The sequence below is a fragment of the Haemorhous mexicanus genome, chromosome 14 (assembly GCF_027477595.1).
Source record: "Haemorhous mexicanus isolate bHaeMex1 chromosome 14, bHaeMex1.pri, whole genome shotgun sequence".
In the NCBI taxonomy this organism is placed as follows: Eukaryota; Metazoa; Chordata; class Aves; order Passeriformes; family Fringillidae; genus Haemorhous; species Haemorhous mexicanus.
In genome coordinates this window covers 9,822,720-9,840,050 of record NC_082354.1, presented here as the reverse complement: position 1 = coordinate 9,840,050, position 17,331 = coordinate 9,822,720, and the positions used below count along the sequence as shown (strand labels likewise).

Below are 17,331 nucleotides of genomic sequence, written 5' to 3'. Positions count from 1 at the left end.
AAAAAAAACTTTGTCTCAAGCCATAACAAAAAATATTTCACATTCAGATAATCTGAATTTTACATGAAAGATCTTATTCTTGCAAAGTTAGCTGAAATTTAAGGTCACAATCTTATCTCAAGAGGAAAAATTAAGAAGTATTCTATAACCACTAAGAAGTGCTTGACATTTTCAACATTCACATCACTGATTTCAATCCAAATCTTCTAATTATTCTTCCCAAAATTTAATTGCTGTCCCAAAATTTCTCTTATCCTATCTCTTCTCATGCTATCAAAATCTTGACCATCATCCTTTCAGTAGCCCACCCTTTAGTAAATACAAACAACTCTAAAAACTTAGCTTGAGTACCTTAGTTTTGACAAACTATTCCTCTAAGTGCTTCCAAACAAAAATACACAAAGGTATTTTATTTTTCAGTTAACTCTTATGTGGTAAGAAGCATATGCATATCATTATTTCAACTGCCATGGAACATACCTGATTTTCTTTTTTTCCCTTGAAACATATCACAAAACTAAGTAACATCTATTCAGCTGTAGTTTACTTTGCTCATTTAGACTCACTCTAAGTCTTTATCTACATTAATCAGAAAACAGAATTCAAAAATAATTCAGCTGAACAAGTGAATACCTTTCACATTAGGCTGATTCAGTACACTGCTATTATACACAAGGCCTGCTTTCTCTAACACTGTACATTTGTACAGTTATTTAACCATACTTTAAGGGACTGAACAATTCTGTTGCAGACAAACATATATAGCAGTTGATACCTTGTTGTATAACTATAGAGTCCAGTCTCAGTTTTATTTCAGCTCTTTCTACAATCCTCTCTTCAACAGTATTATCAGTGATAAGTCGAAACACCCGTACTGGTTTCTTTTGACCAATACGATGCGCACGATCCTAACAAACATAAATCAATGAGTGTTCAGCAACAAGAACTCACAAGCAATAGACAGTTAGCTTGCAGAAATAGCAGCTTCAAACTAGCATTGCACTTCTTGGTCCCTTGCCTATTCAAAAGCAGATGACTGTAAAACCAGTATTCTAATATTTACTTTTACCTGGCTATTACATTTTTGAGTCATTCCACAGCAATAAATGCATCTCCCTCACTGTAAATGAAGATAACTGAATGTCTGTCCAGACTGCAGCTGGGAAGTGGACACACAACAGTACATACATGCATACACTTGTATTGCTTCAAATGAATTCTCTCACTTGACACAGGTGTTGATATTCTGCGTCCCTGGCTTGAGCACATTAATTCCATGTGCAGAGTTCCTGCAGCCACAGCTCCAACACTGTGCTTGTCCCAAGCCAGCAAACGAGGTTTGTGACTGATTCACTATACTCATTTGTAACAAAACTTGTGTTTATCCTCTCTGGAAAACATGTCCTTTTAAATCAAAAAAAGTTCAACAGCTGTCCTTCAAGCTGTGGGTACCAGGATTTTTTCTTTAAATATGAGTTGTTAAATCTTTTTCTCTCCTGCATAATATTAATTTCTTCCTGAAAACCCCACTGAGGTTCACAAATCACACTTACACTCTCCAGGAAGTTGGTCAGCTACTGGCAGTCAACTTGCATATCTAAAGGATGAGCTATTGATATTAAATATTTGATGTGCTGAAGTGCATTAAAAGAAAATTTGAAATTACAAACCACTGAACAAATATCCACCCTTCTAATCAGGCAAGACGGATCACACGAGCTTTATTCCAAATGAAACAAATTACAGACTCTATTTTTTTTTACATTCAGAACTGAGAAAGAGAAGATTTGAGTAGGTTTAACCCAAAGGTAACTTCCTCCACCCCCAGCATCACCACCAAATGCCTTTATGCTTATGCAGAAACAAAAAGTAAAACCATAAACTTCCAAAATGGGAGAAATATAAGGCTGCATGCTTTTAGTTATCTGCTTTTATTTTGAAAACAGTCCTTTATTATTCATTGACTCTCTTCTGAAAAGACAGAATTAAGAATAATCCTATACTTCTATTAACAACATTCATACTGTATTTTGATGGAAGTAATCTCTCATTTTGAAAATAATTAAGACAAATTTACAGGCAAAAATCTACAATTTCCTAGACAAATTCTGTTCATGCCCTTTTATTCAACTCCTTTGTTTCTTGGTATTGTCTTGTGTAAACTAAAAGTAAAGAAAAACAAAAGTGCAAGTTCTGAAAACAGTTATACAAAATAGAACACTAACAGCTTAAACCAACAGATGTGTGTTAGAGAGTTAACTCACCATGGCTTGCAGATCTACTTGAGGGTTCCAATCTGAATCATAGAGAATAACCACATCAGCAGTTGCCAAATTAATTCCAAGACCTCCAGCTCTGGTACTCAGCATGAAAATGAATTTACTGCTGTTAGGAGCATTAAATGTGTCAATTGCCTCCTGAAAAAAAAAAAAAAAAAGTGTCACTGAAGTATCAGATCTTTCAAACAAGTTTCCAGTATGTTGGTGGCTTTCCAATTAAATTTCTTTTAAATTTACACAATTTTCATATAAAACAGAATTTTATCAAAGTAAGAAACTGAGCAGGTGGGAAAATCTGTACTGACTCCACAATATACTGTATTTTTCATTTAACTGAGGATCAAGTAAAACATACTGTGGACTTAGGTTAGGAGAAACATTCCCTTAGCAGCCTTTTAAAAACTGCAGCATTTCTGCTTTACTTTAAACAATGAGGTGGCTACATACATATATGTGAATAATAACTCATTAACCTAACCAAAGGCTTTTCTTGTTTGCATACAAATTTCCCACCTCTCTTTCCTCATGTGGTGTCTGCCCATCAAGCCTGCAGTACTCATAACCACGCCACATGCAATAGTCTTCCAAAATATCCAGCAAACGAGTCATCTGACTGAACAGCAGAACTCTGGAACCTGACAGAACACAGAAGGTTTTGACATTCATTTTATGTTTTCACGTTGATCTTATCACAGAGCTACTACCAAGCATGACTGAGAATTTATGTGAAATATTCTTTAGTATGCCTAAATTGAATAACTCTTCCTTTTCAAGTTATTTTTCTGGTAGTGATTTAACCACTCAAGAATATTACTTGATAAATTATAGAGGAGAAATATATAACCAAAGAAGCAGAACTCCACTGTAAGGAAATCTGGTGCTGACTGATGCACATAGATGAAATAATCCCATCATCAGAAATTTTCTTACAGAAAGGAGAAGGGAGGCTCTACTCTTCCTTTCCTTCTGCTTCTCCATATTTTTAGTCTTATTCATCATTGCCATAAGATTTCTTTTCCTTCATGTGTTAAGATCTACAGAAAATTAATTTTCAACAACAGCCTCAGAGAAAGTGCTGAATACATTCGCTGCAGGAGAGGCTAAACCTGTGCTGTTTTTGAAAGATACTTTACTTAGAAGGAGCATTCAGATCACTGTCCATCAACAGTACTCACCCTGCTCTCTGAGTTTTGCCAGCAGCTTATCCAGAACTAACATTTTACCACTGTTGGTGATGAGGTGAGTGTCAGTGGTATAAGGAGGGCCAGGCTCAGCACCATCAAACAGGTAAGGATGGTTACAGCACTTCCGCAGCTGCATCAGAATATTCAGCAGGCGCATCTTATCCATTTTGCCAGCTGAGTTCAGGATATCAATGTCTTTCATCAGGATCCTGGTATACCTAAGGTTTTAAGGGCAGTTTTGAACAACTTCCCAGTTTTTATTTGAATGAATGAATGAAACCCTGCAATATCACCATTCCTATTTCTGGATGTGGGAGTTGGCCTTGTTTATATAGCAATGAGCTACATTACTATGAAACATCTGACTGATAATAAGGATTTCTAAATTCATACCAAAATACAAAAGGGAATCTCTCTGAGAGTGACAACGATCTGATCCGCCACTCCCTGGATTATTTTACACTTCCATTTTAGTAGTACAAAGTGGATTAAAAGTATCACTTATTTGACACAAACTGCTACACTGACCTGGCTTCCTTGTCTCATGTCTCTTCTGGGTATGTAGCTCCTCAGGGTTCTCTTCTACTTTCAGGTTAAGACTTTTTGGTGCATACATACTTGGATCACAGGAGGAAGCTTAGGAGGCATTTGTTCTTTCACATAAACTTAAGGAAGGAAAAAAGTTTCTGCTTTCTTCCTCCCAGCTCTTTTCACTACTCTTCCTGAGCCCTCTGAAACTTGTGCATTTTTTACAAAAGCCCTAAGACAGCTATAAATAAGTTTCTCTGACTGTCTCAACATGCAAATGTAAGGGAAAAAACTATCAGCGTGAAGAGCTATAGTGTTTATCAGAAAAGAATCTTACTTCAATGTAAATAACTCACCATTCTCTCTGCATTTTGCTGAGCCCAAGATAAATTTTTACCTCCTTCTTTGGAGGCAAACTCTTTTCTACTTCACCTTTTATGCGGCGTAAGAGAAATGGCTTCAAAACCTGCACAAATTAAGATGTTTTGCATAGATTAATGTATAAAATTGACTGCCACAAATACAAAACTAACAGATTCAATTATCTGATACTAATCCAGAACTAATCAGTATCTATTGCTGTCATGGGGACTCCATGAGAAAATTCTGCAAAACGAAGTTGTCTAGCAATGACTAAACTCACATATAAATATGTGTAATAAGGATTGCCAGAATCATCCCAGTTGTTATCTTAAGAGGGGGCAAAACTCTTAAATTTATAAAATTTAATCCTTTTTAACATGAGCCCTGTTTCATTTCCACTAGAAGGGACAAAACCTACCAACAGCTCAAGTATAAGAAATGCATGTTGTAGGTTCTCTGACTTCTTTTGCTACTGCAAAAAATGTCTTATCTCATGCACAGTAAAACAAAGGTAAAGGCATGCCTTTATTCAGTTTAGCATGATGTGTAACAGTGTACTATTCACAATAATAAATGGTTTAAAAAGACCTCAAAATTCTTCATTTTCATATCTTATGTTCAGATTTTGTCTGCTTCAAACAGTAACACACAAAAAGTAGTACCTATAACAGGAAGCTTAATTAATGAAAATTCTGATAGGTATTCCTGTAACTAAAGACCTTCATGTTCTTTTTTTCAGCTTTGAGATGAAGGGGAAACTAATCTGGTTTTCTTCTTTACAGTGTGCATGCTAATGATGACATGTGATTACAGCTTTAATTACTTACAGCATGAAGTCTTTCTACAAGTTTCTGATCACCGAGACAATTTTTAGTGTCAAACCACGAGTCAAAATCCTGTGATGAGAAACAGCACGATTGGTAAGAACAGTTTATCATCTGCACTTTTAACAGACATATATTGACTCTCTTTCATTCCAGCTGAGAGTGGCATAAATCTTGAGACAAATTACTTCTGTGAAAGAAAAATCAGGCTGCAATTCTGTGCCATCTCCCCAGTACACTGTAACATTTGAGTCAAGTGCATCACTCTGCAGACAAAACACCATTACACCCTGCTTAATATACAACTTTCCATGCTCATCACTGCAGTGTCCAGGTGCCTCCCTTCAGTGCTTAAGTGATGATGGGGCAAAAAGTTAAAAAAACCCAACGTGAATCCTTAAGAAAATTAGATGCACAGCAGAGCAAAAATAACACAAGCAAGCAATACAAGCACAAAGAAACATTAACAGTAAAAGAGAAGAAAGATTACTGCAGTTCTAAATTTAAAAAAAAAGGCTTATACCTATTTGGATGCTTAATACTCATGCTACTTCATTGCTTTCTCAAATTTTGCGTAATTCTTGATTTATTTAAGGTATTGCATTTGCTATTAATGGTCTGAGGCTCATCCACACCAGCAGAATGCAATGTTTTAACTAGGCAGAGTAAGAAAAGTAGTCAACAGTAAGCCAAAGATCTTTCCCTGAACCTGGGTCATGCACAATGTCCATCTCCTAGTAGGCTGGTCATTCCTCTCTTCTACTGACAGCAGCCCAGGAATCAAAATAACAACACTGTGCTTGCAAACATCAACTTACATCTGCAGAATTGAAGACATCAGGTAAAAGGAAATTGAGTAATGCCCACAGCTCATGGAGGTTATTCTGTAAAGGAGTTCCTGTAAGCAGCAATCGATTTGTTGTCTTGAACTCACGCACAATCTCTGACAGCTGGAAACACAACATAGTTATCTACACTAAAGCACAGTGAATCAGTTTTTGAAACCTAAAACAATATCAATTAAACTTAGAGACAGTGACCTACCTATGAAATTCACATTTACCACCCAATAGCTTATTGCTTTTATTGTAAAAACACGCCACAGCTAACACCTGCAATCTGCTCACATCAGATGTATCTTTTTGTATCAAACTAACCTCCAAGTATGAAACAATTTCAAATTTACCTTAGACTTCTCATTCTTTATTCTGTGGGCTTCATCAATTACCAGGTACCTCCAGTTAAATTTCTTGAAGACTGATTTCTCTTTAATTACCATTTCATATGATGTAACACAAACATCCCATTCACCAGGCATCATAACATCACGGATAAATGCAGCCTAGAGCAAAAGAACTGGATTAGTAAGCATTTATAAATATGAACAAATTTTATGGCATTCAGGGAAAGCTGTCTCCACCAGGATCACTAAACTAGCACATGTTCATCTGAAACATCTTCTCAGTAACTGAAAGTTACTGTAACAAAAGCCTTCAATCCTTTGTACTTCAAGCAGAGAAAACTGGAGTTAAGCAAAACACAAATTAGCTTCTACTCAAAATTAGCTATTTGCTCTTCAGCATCATTTCTCTGTAATTCAAATAGAGTACATACAACCAAAAGGGGAAAAAAACCTTCTGAATTAACTTGTCCAAAGATACAATCCACAGAAGTGTACCAAACCAACTTACATAGTCTACTCCCAAATATCTTCTCTCTTCCCCAAATAGCTCCCTCCTCTGTCCCATCTGTTTTGCAAGGCCCATATCAAAGCATACAAATCCTTTCACATGAAAGAACACCATCCCAATAGGAAAGCCACGTGGTGCACCTGAGGCCATTTCTTTGTCCTATAACCTACAAAAACAAGTTCCCTCAGCTGCTCCTCCTAAGCTCTGCTCCCTTCTCTGAACACACTCCAGCACCTCCATGTCACCAGTGCCCAGTACAGGGGGACAGTCACTGCCCTGGTCCTGCTGGCCACACCATGGCTGGTACAAGCCAGGATGCCACTGGCCTTCCTGGCCACACTGCCAGCTCCTATTCCCTTTCTAGAACCTTTCTACCCTCAAGCAGTAACAGGCAGCCATGCAATCCACACGAGCAGCTACAGAATTCACAGAAACATCCAGCTCGTTCATCCTCTTCAGTTAGGAAAACATTCCATATCTATTTTAAGGCCTTCACAATGAAAGATGAAAAGCTCTACAGCAGAATCCTAGTTACAAGGCCAGGCAGGCTTATAAAATACAAGAGTGGCAAAAGTCACCTGAAAAAAGGTGAAGGGAGAGGAAACAAAGTGAGTGCAATAAAGAAAAATGAGTACACACTGTCACATTGCAAATATGGAAGAGAGATAAAAAATAAGTGCAAAAGTCAAAGAGAAAGACAACAGAAAAACAGACAACTCCAAGGGATGTACCCAGATCCCAGTCTATTATTTCATCTACTGATTTTCAGTTTTTCCTCATAGGAACAAGCATAACATTTTGCATTTTCAACATTAATGCAGTTAAAGATTACTAAAATACACTGTAATTAAGGAAACAGCTTAGGGAGAATTCCCCATACCCAAATGATATTTTTTTGCCAATTAATGCATAAATTTCTGAAATGTGAAGCACTTACTCTGGCATCTTTATCTCCAATAAGGCAAACAGCACGTAAGGATGGAACCCAGCGCTTGAATTCATTCATCCAGTTATGCAAAGTTGATTTTGGAACCAGGACCATGTGTGGCCCAGGAATGTTCCTGTAATGCTTCAGATAGCCTAATAAAGCTATTGTCTGGAGAGTCTTACCGAGGCCCTGCAGTGACAAAGAGGGGGGAAAAAAACTTGCTGAAGTGAAATACACAGAGAAATACTTTCAAACCATTTTCTTACTAGGCAATTATGCCATTTGTTTAAAGAAAACTACACAAAAAATGTTTGCAAGAGAATTTCTTTCATTACAATTTTAGATTTGAAAAACCAGACTGCTGTAGAATGAAGCATACTACTGCATGTACATGAATCCTATAAGCACTTCAATGTTGTATTTTGCTCAACAATTACCACAAAAAAAATCCAAAAGATTACTGCTTACCATTTCATCTGCCAGAATGCCATTAACTCCATTTTCATACAATGAGATCATCCAGTTCAAACCTCTAACCTGATAATCTCTTAGGGTTCCTCCTTTCACATCTGTAAATATAAGATTCCTCTAAGTAGAAAAATACTAATTTGAAGTAGAAAATTTCAATTGCAATCTGCTCAGATCTTAATTACATGAAATCAATCAGAGAACTGTCAACACCATGCTTACATGAAGGGGACTCCTCAAACCGAATGCACACATTGGAGCTTTTCCGACTCTCGGACAAGAGCTCCTCATCCTCCTCCTGCTCTGTGCGCCTGTGGCGGTACCTAAAGAAAGAGCCCAACACTGATGTGTGAACAAACCACTTCAAAACACTGCTACAAACTCCAAATTACAACAGAAGCAATCACTGACCCACAGCGTGAACGTTCTGGTATCCTGATCAAACTCTCATCCTGTTAATACATTATTCCTCAGGAGTCATTCCAGCTTTAATTAGAAAGGCTATAAGAGGGATATGAAGCCCTCTCTTTCAGAGCCACAGCTATAATCTGACAATATCATGAGATCTCTGAGGTACTTTTTAATGAGCAACACAGAAATACAAGACATCAGTGGTGGCCTTAGGCTCAATCACTTGATAAATACAAAATTCAGAAAAATCACATATTCAAATTTGAAAAAATTCAAATTTCTAAAATAGAATGTCATTTTGCAAACATTTAAAAAAAACAGTTGCTTGTTATTTCAAGACCTCTCAGAGGCACTACAGGCAGGCTCTGCTGCAATACTAACACAGACAGACCAGTGGGGAGAGCCAGTTGGTGCTGAGGATCCAACATCCCCACAATGTGGACACTGCCTTGTCACAACATGTTCTAGCCCCACCCTGGTCCCACTGACAGGTGCACTACCAGCTGGGTCACATCAGGTGGATTTCTGGAGTGCCCCTTCAGCATCATGCAAAAGAAATTCAATTCATGTGCTTCAAAGCCACCCCACAATACAGACCAAAGCATTTTACATGGCGAGAATCAGGCAACTTGCTTTAAAAGTGCACTTCTGATCCAAGGTCACACTTATGTTAATGGAGCAGATGATGCTTTCAAAGCAACCAGCTTTTAAAGAAATTGATACCCCACTAATAGGAAATTGTCTGGATTTACTGAAAGTACAATTTCTATGTAAAATCTCTAAACAAATTATGTTAAAAGTCTAAGCTGTTTGAACATGTAAGAAGTCAGAAATAAAAATAAAACATACTCCCCAGCTGAAATCAAACTCTGTTTTTCATCTTTCTTCATCCGTGGCCGTCCCAGCTTGACTTTCAGTGGAGATGTTGGTGATTTTTGTGCTGCAGGTTGAATAAAATGTGCAAAAAGTTCTGTCTGCTTGAGGAGGAATTCAAACCTTTTTGCTCGATCTGCTTTCTAGTTTCCAAAATGGAGAAGAGAATAAAAAAAGAAAAAAAAGAAAACTAAATAACTTTTCTTTATAAAAACGTATTTTTGTTAAGAAACAGAATTCAGACACTCATGAGAACAACCTATATGAGGAAAGACTGACAAGGCCATCTGTTAGACAGCCCAGAGGGCTACAAGCACTGTGAAACAGAGCTGGAGAGGCTTCATGGTACACCAGCAGTGTTGAAGGGACACTTTAATCTTGGTTTACAAAAGATAAAGACAAAACTAAAGTTATGACTTGCAGTAAAGGATGAAATCCTAACCTTGCTCGTCAGTGGCAGAACTTTCATCAGCTTCAAGGCTATCAGGATTTGATCAAAGACAACAATGTAGTAGCTCTGCTTTTAGAACTATTTCTGAAGTAATGGTTGAACTGCTTTCACTCAGGTTTGTTAATTTTGCTGCCAGATTTCAAATTTTGAGCATTTCAGTTTTGCAATCTCAATGGGGCACATGCACTTCACTATGTCACACAGCAAAACGTGGCCTTTCTTATACTTAGAAGGTAAGATGTTACATAATTTTAAAGAATAATATGAAAAAATGCAAATTCTATCGGAGAGAATACAACTGTTACCAGTTTCTCTGTGAGAAATTTAAGCACCGTGTAACACTGTGTCATGTAAGGCAATGTCCATGTGATCTCACTCACATATCATGATATAAAGGACAGAACTGAAACCGTAGTTCTGCATCGTGGCCTTTCCAAGGAATACCCGACCCCCAGCACGCCTTTCCGCAGGTCGCTTTCAGCAGGCAAGTCTCCCCCAAGAGCAGGACCGCCACCCAAAGTGCAGCAGAACGATCCCGGCGTGCAATGCACGATGGCGCCACACGAGGGCGCCGCGTTCCTTTAACAGCGCATCACTCACCGCACAGGAACAGCTCTACCGAGATCCCCTGGGAAAAAAATTACTGCTTTCCCCCCCTTGCACTATTATCGGACCATTTCTACCAATAACTTGACAGCCGACTACAATGTAAATAAAAAGTAAAACCTTTATGAAAAAGAAATTATTGAAAGGGGAAGTAGAGGCATTGATGTTTATGATCATCAGTATAAAAACAAATCCATTCAGCAGATTTGTAGTTTACAAACAATACATGATCGTTTTGGCAAAATAATCATTGTTGGTAAGGACCTATATTGAATGAAACAATATTATTTTCTGCCTGCAATATCACAGGCTTAGAATAAACAGTACATCTTGATAAAACAGAAAAGGTCAAGCTCACAACTGCACAATTGCTAAAAGGTAGATTTTTGGTATCTAATCCCCTTTGCCTGTTAGGACAACTGAACTAACACTGTAATTTAGGGAAGCTGTAAAGTCATGTATTACTGTGAAACAAGTTTAGCTGTTTACTAAATTCATTCTCAAAGAACAGATTCACTGTGGCTCTTCAGCTATAAATTAGGTGTTCATACATGTAGGTATCAATTTTTCTACGTCTTAACAGTTGTAGTCTTCCCTGACTTCTGTGATATCCAGTCCTTTCAGACTCTACTGTAATTGTCTGGCATTCATTTAACATTAAAGCTTTTAAAAACAATGCAAGACAGAGGTACCAGCTTAAACCAAGAACTTAATACAAATGTCATCCAAGGTTTTTGCCTCTTTGTACCACAGAAGTTACCCTGTTACATCTCCTCTCCAACACTACAAGATCCCAGCACTGGTGTCAAGGACAAAGTCTCTTTTGCATTGTTATGGCACACATATTATGGGGCATTAAAATATTTAAAGCCTTGTTTTTATATGAGAGAAACTGGCACCTTCAGTATTTCAATTAAGTAAGAAGTAGCTTAAGGATGTCTCTGACATGACCCCAGGAGTTATCAAATAAAACTGGCAGAGACCAGTTGAAAACAAAATGGGGAGAGTTGTAAATATAAAATGTCATTGAATAGTAAGTCTTTACTATAGATGGGTGTGGATAACTAAAAAAGAAACCACAAAACCAAAAATCCACTGACAACTCCTGAGTATAAAAAACCACAGGGTACAACTCCAAAAACCATGCAGACAAAAATACTTGGAAGAATGGGACAGTATTTAACAGAACCACCACCACCTGACCTGTCAGTCACTGTGAGAGACATGACATGGACACCTAAATCAATCTTGATTTGGTTTTCTTTCTGACACATCCAGGCTGCAATAACTCCCTGTAACTGTGCTGATCCTGCTCCAACAACCAAGTGCCATAAAAAGCTGCAGTACATTTTCTCATGAAAGCACTTACCATCTTCTCTTCATATTCTGGGTCAACTTCTTTTTCAGGTCTAGCTGCCTTTGGAGGAAGTTTGAGCTGGAATGGGGGATCATTTTTCTGGAATTCAAAAGTTAAACGTTTTATAAATACCACTTTATTTACTTTATTAGCAAAATGTATCAAAGTGAACCAACCTACAAACTGCAAGACAAGCATGCTACTTTTTAAAAATAATTATTTCAAAATGAAATGAGTGCATTATTCATATCACTTCACCTAAAGCAAAACTTCATGTCCACAATGAAACTAAAGAGCCTCATATTTATCTCTACAAGCAGGATCCAAATTGAAAGAAATTACTGAAAGAACACTAAGTTTAATCTTTCACAGAGATCTCACTGTAAATGCATAATTAAGTTTAGTATCTTGAAATAATATTTTAAAAAATTTAAAAGTTTTTAAAAATAAAATATTTTTAAAAATTAAAGGTTTTTCTAAATATCAGATTCCTAACTCTAAGTTGCTGACACTTGCATTTTGGTTGGGTTTTGTCTGTTTCCACTTCTAGATGAATAGTCACAAGTTCAATTGGAAACACAGCTTAACGACACTAAACCATAAACCTAGGAAGATACAAACAACCCATTCAATCCAAGCAGCAACAACTCCATGGGACACTCTCAGACAGAAGAACCACTTTATTTACTATATATGAAAGAAATCTATGAAATTGTAACTAAAATGTAACTTTTGTAGTTTATGAGATTCATGCCTGTCTTCAGTTGTGAAGCTCAAAGCAAGTTTTCCACAACTATACTGGTAAAATGATGAAATGGTAGATTTTTTCCCCCTAATTAAGGAAAACTTTCCTAATTGGTCTTTGAAATATGCCAATAAAAAAATTAAACCTATTTTGACATGCCTTAAATTCTAAAAATGTTTTTGAAAAGCTCTGAATAAACTGGAAGGGGCTGCAAGAGTCCATGTCTGCATAAAATATGACAGTGCAGAGCATAAATCTGCTTTAAGTATCAGACTACTATTAAATACATTAAAATAATAATTACTCTAAACTATTCAGAGTCCAGTAGCAAAACCAGGCCAAAATGGTACCAAATATTTAAAAATCTGTCAAGAAAGATTGCATTTAAATTTCAGAACTGTTACTGATAAATACACACGCCAGCTTCTTCTTTAAGCACAATCATGCAAATGGGAGGAATGTTTTCTGAAGTCAGAGATTACTGTTTCAAGTTTGGCCCAAAGCCATAATTCTCTGCAGAGGTGAACAGTACTTAGTGTAAAATGAAGCTGCTTGACAGCTTAATGATTTTATAAATGCTCCAGCTCACCTGTGCAAGGCCAAATGTTGCAAATAGGTAATTTAGAAATATTAGAAATATTCTATTCACTTAAATGTTCTTCAATCACACAGATAATCAGCTCATCTCAGAAAGCAAAGTTACCCCAACATGCCAAAGAGAGGTGATACAGATGTGGATATTCACACCTCCATTCCATTACTAAACAACACACAATCCAAAAAGAGACACTGACATTGCTAATATCAGGTCCAGTCCTTCAACTGAAGTGTCAGATTATTCCTTAAATGAAAACAAACTGACAGTAGGCCATTTCAGGCATCTCCCTCACTTGCCCTAGAAATAAATTAGATAGCTATGTGTTATTGGAAAAAAGCTGTCTGTCTACCTCATGTAAGTATGAAGTTTCTTCAAGCAGAATAACATAATGAGAATCCCTAAAACTGAACGTTTTCCAAGTAAATTGTAATGCAGTATTATCTTTCTAAGCCCCAAGGCAGGCAGCTGCAATGCCACTTCTGTTCTTACTCAGATTATCCCAGAAGGATAAAACTTATCCTACAAATCAAATTTATTCTGAAAGAAGTATTTCTGAATAACACACTGAGTTAAAACAGAAAATGAGCTGACCTATTACTGCAGCCACAGCACAATAAAATCACAGTGTACACCTTAGCCTTGAAGAGAAAACAGTGTCCCTACCTCCCCCCCACGACTTATTGCAACGTTTCTGTTGAATATTGATGGACAGGCATCACACACAGACTTGCTTCTGCATAATGCTCACAATCTACACTTTGACAATTACTAAATTTTGGTATGAGTAAGAATATTTCCCCCTAACAAGAGGGCCATGTAGCTTTATACAACACAGAAGCATAAAATATTTCACGAAGCCTGAGAGTTTTTCCCTAGAAACTTTACACAACAGATCTTCATCACGTAGAGGGCTGATCTGTCAGGAACCAGCACAGCAGAAGTCTCAGTGCAATTCACCATCACAAAAGTAGTTTCATTTTTAGCTCAGGAAACTTGCCAGTAACAATTTGTCTCTAGTCTAAAACCTATTTCCATTATAGATTAAACAGTCCCCTGAAAACTGGGGCCATTTAAACACCTTACAACATCCACGCAGCACTTTCAAAAAATCCTGAGTATTCCAGGATACAAAATACTCCCCTTAAAACCTCTAATATTAAACTACCCTAAACAGAGTTCCTAAATTCAGGCTGAGAGATTTCTATCCAGAAAGTTTAACAGTCCCAAAGTGAGCAGGCCCCATGAACACATAAATGAACAACTGGCAACAAGAACTGCTGCTGCCTTAGTTTACCCTTGCAACTTCCACTACTGAAAACTGAACAGATGCACTAAGAATAACTGGGATTCCTTCTGCGTTTAACTCACATACACAAGATGGAAATACATTTCCAAATAGCCAGTAAGACAGTTTTGGTAGTACAACAAAGACTATTTATGAAGTAAAGCACTGACAGGGAAGCAGAGCACAACAGGTTGCATGACTGCCACTGTTATGCAGATGCTGTGACTGTACAGTTGACATGCATAAAATTTTGCAGAGTAAGTTGAATACAACAGAGAAACAATCTTTAAACATTTTCTCTTGAGCAAGCAAGTAAACTGCCCCATAACTGTTCGTATACATGACAAAATAAAGCTTCAAACATTCTTTATAGGCAAAATGGACTGTCAGTAACTGGGATAAAACACCTGAATGTACTGTTATCAGTAGTTACCAGTAGTTATCAGTATCACAATTTTCTCCAGTATCATAAATATATGATACTGGTCCTCATTCCTACTAAGTTTTTTCTAAGATTCATTCTTCGGGTTAAACCTTGTTCTGTGTTTCCAAGGATACCCGAATACGTCACTTTCTACATGCCTTGTGTCTTTCTTCCAAAAAACTAAGGAGAGGCGGCTGGCAGCCATACGTGTTCTCTCGAGGGGTGTAATTTGCACCAAGACATAATTCGAACTGGGCAGGGGCAGCGGGAGGCCCTGACCCCTGCCAACTCTCCGGGCCGCCCTCCCGACATTCCCTCCCCGAGCCCTCGGAGCTCCTGGCTCCGTGACAGCTTTCCCCGGGACGCGGGAAAGGAAACAACAGGGCGGGGGGCTCCGGCAGCCGGACCCCGCGGGAGCGCGCAGGCCGCGGGGCTGGCGGGGCTCCGCAGGGCTCCACAGCCCCAGCCCCGGGCTGCAGGGCCGGGCCGGTGGCACGGCAGGGCGGCGGGAACGGCGGCCGGTGCCGGGGCGATGCCGAAGGGCAGGCTAGGGAGCGGGGGTGTCTGGGTGGGCCCGCAGGGCGCCGCGGCGGAGGGGCCCGGGCGGCCTCAGGGCCGGGGCGGCGCGGGCCGAGCAGGGGCTGCAGGAGGGGGCGACCGAGCCAGGCTCCACCACCCGCAGGGACCCCCGGAGCGGAGCGGTACCTCCTCGGCGCCGAGCTCCTGCGCGGCGGCCGTGGCGGAGGACGTGGAGGCGCGGGGCTCCTCGCCCGGGCCCGGGTCCATGTTGAGCTCGGCGGGCGCCGGGGGGGCGGGGGCGGCCCCACCGCCCCTCGCGCCGAGCGGCCCCGCCCCTCTGGCCGGCCCGCGCCGCGCGGCTCTCGCGATAGCTGCGCGGTTCTCGCGATAGCCGCGCGGGTCGGGGCCCTGGCCGGGGCCGGGGCCGGGGGCCGGGGGCCGGGGGCCGGGGGCCGGGGGCCGGGGGCCGGGGGCCGGGGGCCGGGGCCGGGGGCCGGGGGCCGGGGGCCGGGGCCGGGGGCCGGGGGCCGGGGCCGGGGCCGGGGCCGGGGGCCGGGGGCCGGGGCCGCCCGAGTGACACCGCGGCTCCCAGTGAGCGGCACAGCGCCACAGCCTACTTTGGGGTCCAATGGACCTTAAAGATCATCTTGTTTCACCCACCGGCCATGGGCAGGGACACTTTACGCTATCCCAGGTCGCTCCAAGCTGCTTCCAGCCTGGCCTTGGGCGCTTCCCGGGATCCAGGGGCAGCTACAGCTTCTCTGGGAAACCTGTGCCAGTGTCTGACCACCCTCACATGAAAGAATTTCTTACTAATAATTAATCCAAATCTCGTAGTTTAAAACAGTTCCCCCTAGTCCTAGCTGCCCATGTAAAAGTTGGCCTGCCCGAGTCATGAGCCCCTTGCAGAACTGAAAGGCTTCAGTAGGATCTCCCCAGAGCCTGTCCCCACAGGGAGCAGAGGTGCTCCAGCCTCCCGGCCTTCTCTGGAATCGCTCCAACACGTCCTGCCATGCTGGGAACCCCGCAGCTGGGTGCGGGTGTCACCAGAGCCGGGCAGAGGCTGAGATCCTGCCCCTGGCCCTGCTACCTCCGTGCTTTGGGTTCAAACCTTGCTGCAAATGGCAAGTGTGCTTTCCTAAACCGCCCCAGAGAGAAAATCATCTGTTAACATCTGCAGGTCTAAGAGGTACCAGTAGAGCTCACAAAACAAAAATAGCTGACAAGTTGGGTTTTTTTTCCTGAGCGATTTTAAATTCAGCAGTGTTTGCTTATTTCTTTTGAAAATTGCAATGATGAAGCCACTCAGTTTAGTTACTGGCAAGGCACATATTGCACTGTCCATGCAAGACATTCAGATTTTCAGCTGCTGAGCTGTAACTTTGTTCATACTGCTTAAGAATCCCAAAACAGTCCTTGAGCTGGTAGACTTAAAAAACATAGCTCCAAATCAGCCATGTTCCCTGGTGATTGGTGATTACTTACAAAGGCAGTAGCATGAGCATTTTGTCCAGTGGCAGCAATGAAACCTTAGCCCAGTGGGCAGAATGACCAAAAAATGCTACTTCAGTCCAGTAAAAAGCTCAGCAACTATCATCAAAATCTTTTTGCTTAACAACTAAGCTGAGCAAATGGGTTATTGCAGCTCACATACGCTGCATTTAGAAAAACTTCTGAGACCTCTCTTCCGTCTATACATTGGTTCCGATGAAGTGCCAGTAACATAAGTCTGAACTGTTTCCATGACTGCCTGATTACTCTGAAATTCAGTATCTACTTTATGGCCCATCATAGACA

At 40.3% G+C, this 17,331-nt stretch overlaps 1 protein-coding gene across 1 annotated transcript in view; it reads right to left on the bottom strand.

The window, feature by feature from the left end:
* Nucleotides 1-15,866, bottom strand: part of SMARCA1 (SWI/SNF related, matrix associated, actin dependent regulator of chromatin, subfamily a, member 1) — a 32,573-nt gene extending 16,707 nt beyond the window's left edge. Inside the window, exons 1-14 of the mRNA XM_059859758.1 lie at nt 15,721-15,866; nt 11,976-12,062; nt 9,526-9,692; nt 8,488-8,588; nt 8,266-8,366; nt 7,807-7,986; nt 6,365-6,520; nt 5,997-6,128; nt 5,182-5,250; nt 4,348-4,457; nt 3,455-3,681; nt 2,793-2,914; nt 2,265-2,417; nt 776-908 (exon numbers count right to left, since the gene is read on the bottom strand). Coding sequence (XP_059715741.1) covers nt 776-908; nt 2,265-2,417; nt 2,793-2,914; nt 3,455-3,681; nt 4,348-4,457; nt 5,182-5,250; nt 5,997-6,128; nt 6,365-6,520; nt 7,807-7,986; nt 8,266-8,366; nt 8,488-8,588; nt 9,526-9,692; nt 11,976-12,062; nt 15,721-15,801 — 1,819 coding nt within the window. The 5' untranslated portion in view covers nt 15,802-15,866. The remainder of the gene's footprint in view (nt 1-775; nt 909-2,264; nt 2,418-2,792; nt 2,915-3,454; nt 3,682-4,347; nt 4,458-5,181; nt 5,251-5,996; nt 6,129-6,364; nt 6,521-7,806; nt 7,987-8,265; nt 8,367-8,487; nt 8,589-9,525; nt 9,693-11,975; nt 12,063-15,720) is intronic.
* Between the last annotated feature and the right edge of the window lie 1,465 nt (nt 15,867-17,331).